Here is a 7991-nt window from a genome sequence, read left to right as displayed (position 1 = left end):
AGAGACGAGAGAGAGAGAGAGAGAGAGAGAGAGAGAGAGAGAGAGAGAGAGAGAGAGAGAGAGGGAGAGAGAGAGGAGGAGAGAGAGAGAGAGAGTGCAGTGTCAGTATGAATACAGCAAGGTATGCGCACTGTTGCACAATCGCAATTTCCGCTTCTCCTCACCATTCCCTGAGCCACGCTCCGACGCGTAATTCTTTGTCACGCTTTCGAAACGTTAACGAGATGGCTCAGAGCTTCACTAGATCGAGCGACAAAATTACTTCAATCTCCTGCTTCCCACGGCTCAACCCAACGAGAAGAAAGCACTACTTTTTACAACTCATTAGTTAGCTACCCTATTTTGTCTACATATGGCATGCCCACCTCAGCCAACCACACTTGATATGCTAAGCCCAGCTACCACGATCGAAAGATCTTTCGACGGCAGGGTACACATCACCCCTCACCTGTTAGCCGACTGATGAGGCAACCTTTTCGCAGAATTGTTGTTCTTGCTTGCCTTCCCCGTTGTTGTTCTTGTTGCTGCGTCGCCCAGTGCTGTCCTCTCTCCTGTATTCAACACTACGCCACTCAGCCGACCGGCTTTCCCTGCCTGCTGCTGGACACAAAACATGTGAACGTCACTCAGAATCGCCACCTCGCTCCGTAACGCAGGCGTTTCTTTTACCTCTGCGCCTCATCGTCGCGCGCACCTACGTTGCGAGAAATCGCCCGATCTTCTATTACTACGACTTTAGCGATTACTCGACGCGACGCCAAACTCCGCGCGGTACGTACATTGGCGTCCGTCGACGGCTCGTGTTCGTTACACGTGGCTCCCCCTCGTGGCGACGGAGACGTCTGCGGGCTGGCGAACGAGGCACTGGATGAGACAACGCTCGGCGCGCGTGCGGACGCGAGCACGGGCGCGGGGCCGTGCGACCCAGCTAAAAACAGAAACAGAAACCGACTGTACGTGTCGTAACGATTCGTGATGCAGAAAGATTAGTTTTGGGTCCCGTGGATGTTGGCGCTATACGCGGCCACACGAAACATAAAAACAGGCCTTGCTTGTTTGAGTCGAAACCGTGTGAGCACCACGTCTGTGTGAATGGACGCCGCGTTCTCGTTTTGCGAGATCAATGCGAATAAAGACTTTATATGATATATCTTAACACAGAGTTACGTCGCTTATTCCCGTTACATGCAGATATACCGACAGACGTTGAAAACCGGCAGTGATGACTATGTCGACTATAGAAAAAGACCGCTGAACAGCGAGAGGTTTCGTCCATACTATGGCAGCAAAATCCATCGCGTTATCACCACTTTGATGCTCATAGACCCTTATGCGCCAGTCACACATACACGACGCACGGCCCGCGCACTGAAAAATTAGCAATGTTGGCCAGTGCGTTGTGTTTCGCTGGGTGTGCGTCAGCATTCGTTACTCGTTCGTCGAGCGCGCTGGACCAATGCTATGCATCCGTTGTCATTCGCTGTGTGCGTCGGGATTTTTGTGCATGCATGTGCGCGGAGCTCCCGCATGAATGTACATGCCAGAAGGACGCCAGACACGCGCAGAGCGCGCTGGACCAACGCCAGACACACGCTGGGTATTCGTTGTATGTTCGTCGGGTGAGGTGTAGCGAACACCTAGCGCACACCTAGCGTGCTTCTAACGCATGTCCAGCAAACATGCAGCGAATATGGGCGTGCTGAACGAGTGCTGAACGAGTCTGTAGCGCGCCCAACGTTCTTCTAGCGTGTTCCTAGCGTGTACGCAGCGTGTAGCCATGGGGTATATAAACGGGTCCCGCCCCAACCTCCTCATCATCACTTTTCCTCCAACCCTCATGGGTGATGACAGAGGTTCCTGCTGATCGTGTCTAGAAGAACCACCTCAGAAGATGGAGGATCCCGACAGGCTGTGACTACAATACGAAATCACGGTTCTCCAACATCAGCAGAATCTCATGGAACTGGCACTTCACCAAGTCCATGTCATCAGGAGAAGGAGAAAGAGAAGAGGTCAACAGAGGTTCTGGGTCCAACCGTGGATCTGTAGGCGATGACAGTTTGGCCTGTATGACCAGCTACTTGTTGAACTCCGTAACAAATACCAGGCAGCCTTCAAGAACTTCATGCGGATGCCCCCCGAGATGTTCAATGAGCTGCTAACCAGAGTGGGTCCGAGGATCACCAAGCAGAATACAACCTACAGAGAGGCCCCCTGAGCCAGGAGGGTCGTAGAAAATGCCTTCGGCATCCTGGCCAACCATTTCCAAGTTCTCCTGAGCACGATGCAACAGCAGCCCGAGACCGTCAAGCTAATTGTCACAGCATGCAAGACCGTTGCCGTTCGCTGGCTGTGCGTTGAATGCGCGGTGCATGCGCGGACCAATCGTTCCGTGCGCTAGCAACGCGCTGTGCATTCGTTGGATTTTTTAACATGTGCGCCCTGTATACGCCCTGTATACGTGCAGCGCGCTAGCAACATGCTGTGCATTCGTTGTCAACTCGCTAGCTTCTCTCATATCCTGACCAAAGTTGGGCGCACAACGACGCACTGATCTTATTTTCCATTTTTTCAATGCGCGGGCCGTGCGTCGTGTATGTGTGACTGGACCATTACATCTGGTGTATGCAGACTTACCCACAGCAAGGGTTTTGAGGTTCGTAACAGCGGCAGCCTCTGCCTGAGCTGACTGACTAGATGGAGCCACTTTCAGGTCCTCAATCAGTTCTAAAACAAAACACAACCAACCAAGTCACGTTTCTAATCAAATAGATTGATATGGAATAAAAAATTCTATTAATAGCAATTATAAAAGTTGTTGAAAACATTGTTAACAAAATTTTGTGAACTTTTTTTATACTAGTTTAAAATAATGTATAATAAAAAAGGCATTACAGTATATTAAATATATTATGAAAAATTAAAATTTACGTAAAATATGAAATAAAAATCCATTAAATCAATAATTCAAATGAGATCATCCGGAAAAACAATATATATCTAAAATAATAATAAACAATACATCATCCCAGTCATGCGTTCCGCGTTTCTGTTCTCGCTCACCCGCATTATGCGTCACGATGAGAGCCTTCGCTACGTCGACCCGCAAATCCTCGTTGCTTATGATAAACATGTCGACCGCCAGCGCGTCGTAGGTGGCGCTGCCGTGCAGGGCGGCAAGCAGCCTGTGGCCGCGCACGACGCGGTCAAAGAAGGCGCGCTGAGCATCCGTCCACAAGAGGGCGTTGGCGGGAGGGCACACCTGAAGAAGCGACAGCAAATGCTCGTATCAGATACGCAGCCCACTGCAAAACCACTGGAAGAGTCGTGGAATCGAAATTTTCTCCCATCGATTTGGAAAGGGGGGGGGCATTAATTACCGAACGATCGTAAAGTTTTTCTCGGCCGAATGACCTCGCAAACACCAACAATTGGATAACATACTTTCTCACTTATTACTATACTTATCATTTACTCTTATGATTTATTACTTTTGGTTGTTATTATTACTTATTACTTCTTCGGACACGACTTTGGCGAGACCAGCCATCAGGAAAGCAAGCGTTACTTAACGCACATTAGGGACACGTCCGGGGCCACACGACCCTGCCAGCACCCAGCCTACTGACCTTGGCGAGAGAGCAGCAGAGGGCCTGCTGAGGAAGCTGCGCAAACTGCTTCTCCAGGGGTCTCAGGCGAGACAGAGGCAGCCGCTCCTCGTTGCCGTAGTCGATGTAGACGACGTCCACCTCGTATTCCTGAAAGCTGCCGGCGTCTGCGCGCGTAAAACAATCGCTGTCGTCATCGTCAAGTCCGCTTCGCAACGGAAACGCCACGAGCGCTCGCGCCGCTCCGACGATTAAAACGATACTATGCGATATCTATTAAGGTAAATACGAATTACATGTACTACCAGATTTGAGAGTTCGTGTACTATATAGCGCCGATCCTAAATCAGAAATTTTACTTGGGACGCCGTTTGCATGTTCCTCCACAATGGGCAATGTCATTGTCGCCTGGGGGGGGGGGGCAAAATTACTGTCTCCGCCACCTCTTCCATTGTCACTGTCATCAGGGAGATTGTCACCGTATACGTCATCCCCAATGTCGTTGTCATCGGGGGGACGGTTCCCATTTCCGTCGCTGTGGCCCGTTGGGGGAAAGGTCTCTGTCTCAGTCTGGTTGAGCCGACTGTGGTTGGGGCGGGGGGGAAGTCTCTGTCTCCGTCGTTATCATCGGCGGCGTCTCTGTCTCCCGTCTGGTCGAGCGCGCTCACCTGCTCCGGCCGTCGGCACGCGGGGCGGCGGCGCGCGGGGATACACGGCGACGACGCGTGCCCTGTACCAGGTGTCGTCCTGCGTGAAGCGCGCGCAGCAGACGAGGCCGACCTGTGGCACCCCCGTCACGCCACCGCGCGCTCCCACCCTCGAGTAGTGCAGGCTGCGGAGAGAAAGAGAGAGAGAGAGACGTGAGCGACGGTGTTCATGAGTAGCCATTGCACTGACGTGGGCCCCAGAGGAGAAGAGAAAAAGGGGAAGACCAAGGGAAACATGGCGAAGGTCAGTGGAGAAAGAAAGGATTACAATAGGGTTTAAAACATGGAACGAGGCCGAAAGAGCTGCCAAAGATAGAACGTCATGGAGAAATTTGATTTCCAGCCCTATTCTCCACGAGGAGAGAAGGAACTAAGAAGTTCATGCGTGGCGGCAGTAAGGCACGAAGGGTCGTTGTCGCATCAGGTACTACATATATGTACCCGAGGTAGTTTTAGGTTGTTTAGTATTATGTTTATATTTTTATATGAAGTATGTTTAGGGTTAGGGTTAGGGTTAGGGTTAGGGTACGCTTCTGTAGTACAAGTCTGGTACACTTTGTGTATACATATATGTACCTCGGGTACATATATGTAGTACCTGATATGACAACGACCCCCTTCAGCGGCAGTAAGCAGCATTGCCTACTTGCCATCATTATCAGTCGACGTCCTTACCACGTGCACGTCTATCTCAGAGTATTAAATTACGCCTGGTGCGTAAACGAGTCATCGCTGATCTGACGTTTTGCCGTTGTCACCTTGCGTGACCTACTACGGCGTCATGTCCAATCGGGGGACCAAGACGATAAAGAAGAAAGAAGCTCGCGTGACCAGCGACGTAATTACGTAAAAGCGTCTCTCACGTCGAGACGTACAATAAGATAGTTTCGATCAAATATGGTGTCCGTTGTGAAAGACTTATACCTCAATTGAGAAGATGAGATAAATATCTGCTTTTACAATTGTGAATTTTAACCTTCACTTGGATCGTGAGTGGGTTCGACATTCGGACCCATTTCTGGCCTAGATAAACCCCTGCCCGCGCTGATATTAGACCATACTTTACATCGCTAACGAAGACGTTGAAACACACTGCGGTGACCAACGTATTAGCCAGCGAGCCGTGCAGCCGTGATTTGCACGATCAGTTTTAAAACCTGCACGGCCAAAAATGTGTAGCACGGCCTAAAATATTGATCTAAAGCCATGTACATTTGTAAAATTGCACTCCCAAATATTTTTTCTGCACACCCACAATACTCATTCCTGGCTAATACCCTGGCGGCGGCGCGCTCGCCTCTCACCACAACTGCTCCATGAGCGCCGACAAATCGTTGGTAAACATCTGCACCCAGAAGAGCGATGGGCTGACGCAGTGCGTGATCTTGACCACTAGTCTGTCGCCCGCCTGCACAGGGATCCGCGTCACGTGTGGTCCGAAGCCGTAGCTGGACAGACTACACTGAAAGCAAGATGGAGACGAGTAGTAGTCGGAGCGCACCGAATAGTGGACGTAACTACGAGCTTTTAATATAGTACGCCACTGTTATTACTCCACCATGCCAGGCCAGCATTACTGAAACAACGCTAGCAATGTCAATGCACTACAATAGGTCATTCATATGTACCAAAACAACGTTAATGCTGTCAACCCACTATGTTAGGCCACCCGTACAAAGCAAAAACACGCTAGCTGTGGCAATCAACTACGTTAGGTCACCCGCACGTGGAGAAACCACGCTAATGCGGTCAATCCACGACGTTACATCAACGATGCGAGCTTACGTGAGAGGCGATCGAGACTGCGCTCGACGACGACTCGGCGCGCTTGCGTACGCACGGCACGCTCGCCGCGTCCGCCGGCGTCTGTGCGGACGCACTCTCGCACGGTGGCGGCGGCAACTCCAACGAAGCGATCTCCGACGCGGCAGCAGTAGAGGCGGCGCCCGGCTTCGCAGCACCCGGCTTCGCGACGCCCGCGGCGCTGTCGGGGAACGCCGACGAATCCCCGACTGTTCCACGACACGTGGATGACACTAGCGGAGCCTGATCCAGAGACACGTGCAGCAAGCCCTCGCTTTCCCCACGTGCCGGCGGCTCACCCGCGGATGCTTTAACGTAGGTTGCCGCCACCCTAGGGTGTGTTTCGGAAACGACATTCGTGTTACAATGGGCGACCTCCACCGACGAAGGGACTGTCGATGTGGCCGCCATCTTGGATGGTCCAGACACAGTGTTTGGATCTTCATCGCTCGTCTCTGAAACGAACATTATTCACAAACTGCGCACGTGTTTTGTATTGATATCTGTTGAATATCGTACATGCTGCCGCAGGTTTGGTGGGACGATTCACTTCTAACACCATAGAATGACGATCAGATGATTGCGACCTCTCGTTAGTTTCCTTTCTCAGTTATTCAAACATTTACAAAATCATGTCCATATTCCTTGCATAAATCTTGGAACCAGTTAATCAGATTTCAGGATAACACTAACAGCAACTTGATTTCATGATAAAACTACGGAAATAACCTATTAGCAGCAGAAGAACCTACTGAAAAATTGACGCTTCCTTCAACCGCACACTGTATACTCACTGTCATTCTCCACACTTACCATCTTCACTCTCTCCCTCTCCAGGTAGCGATGTTCGGATTAAAAACAACTTGTTTAGGCAGTCCTCCAACTGCCGGTTGACCTCCGTAAACTGTCGCGAGAAACGAGTCATGCTCGTCTCTTCGAGAATGGGGGCTGCTATGTCGGATGCCTGCACAATGTATAGATGTGACATATGCAGTCCGTATACCAATAGACGAGAGTGAACTAGATCCGATGCGAAACCATGAGGAATTGTACTGCACGACAGAAAATAAACTCCATCCGTTGTAAAGCAGTCGAATCTAACATCACAGAGTGGGTACTACGAAATGTGTACTACACAAAAAGCCCTAAATTATCTTCAATTTTATACACAGTGAGCACAAACTATTTAGATATGACGTATGCTATACTGTAATGTAAAACTAACATAAAATATTGGTATGGCTATAATTTAATTAGAATACGTATATACCTTTTGTGTCAGTTCTTCCAAATAGGTAAAGATGGTCTGTTTCTGACTATCAATACTCAGTAATTTCTCCCTCAGTCGGGATTTTTCTGCTTCGAGAGCTCGTCTCTTTTTTGTTGTCGACATTTTTCACTGCCACTTTTTGCTGGTTCGCATGTGATGCGCACTACAGAGCCGTGATTGTGAGGTGGATTACATCAGCCTCAGGGTCGAACAGATGACTTCCTCACCATCAGCTACATCAAATAACAGCATATTATTAAAGGTAGCTACCCTCAAACTTTCCACGTAAATTTTTGTAACAAACTCACTATAACTCACTACACTTTAACTTAACGTTAGCTTTCAAAATAAAACTGTAACAAGTGCCGCAGAGCGACAGCGCTCATCTAACCTCTACTGCGGTGACTCTGTGGTGGAGTGGTGGGATTCTAGTAAACCCTGTTAGTCCCAAATGTGTTCACATACACGCCGAAACAGTGGAATGCACAGGGATGGTATCAGGAACCTTCTCAAAAGAATGTTCGTTGGGATCGTTATGAAAGTTGCCACAAGATGGCGCGTACGTTTAAGTGTCTTCAGATTAAAGATGGAAGCTCCCATCAT

At 49.6% G+C, this 7991-nt stretch overlaps 1 protein-coding gene across 1 annotated transcript in view; it reads right to left on the bottom strand.

The window, feature by feature from the left end:
* Positions 1-444: 444 nt before the first annotated feature.
* LOC106811663 overlaps positions 445-7991 on the bottom strand; it is a 9790-nt gene continuing 2243 nt past the window's right edge. Inside the window, exons 2-11 of the mRNA XM_014815364.1 lie at positions 7389-7621; positions 6932-7082; positions 6101-6573; positions 5620-5777; positions 4277-4440; positions 3630-3775; positions 3064-3262; positions 2638-2727; positions 780-928; positions 445-600 (exon numbers count right to left, since the gene is read on the bottom strand). Coding sequence (XP_014670850.1) covers positions 445-600; positions 780-928; positions 2638-2727; positions 3064-3262; positions 3630-3775; positions 4277-4440; positions 5620-5777; positions 6101-6573; positions 6932-7082; positions 7389-7511 — 1809 coding nt within the window. The 5' untranslated portion in view covers positions 7512-7621. The remainder of the gene's footprint in view (positions 601-779; positions 929-2637; positions 2728-3063; positions 3263-3629; positions 3776-4276; positions 4441-5619; positions 5778-6100; positions 6574-6931; positions 7083-7388; positions 7622-7991) is intronic.

The sequence above is a fragment of the Priapulus caudatus genome, unplaced genomic scaffold, assembly GCF_000485595.1.
Source record: "Priapulus caudatus unplaced genomic scaffold, Priapulus_caudatus-5.0.1 Scaffold562, whole genome shotgun sequence".
NCBI lineage: Eukaryota > Metazoa > Priapulida > Priapulimorpha > Priapulimorphida > Priapulidae > Priapulus > Priapulus caudatus.
This window is presented reverse-complemented; position numbering and strand designations above follow the sequence as displayed.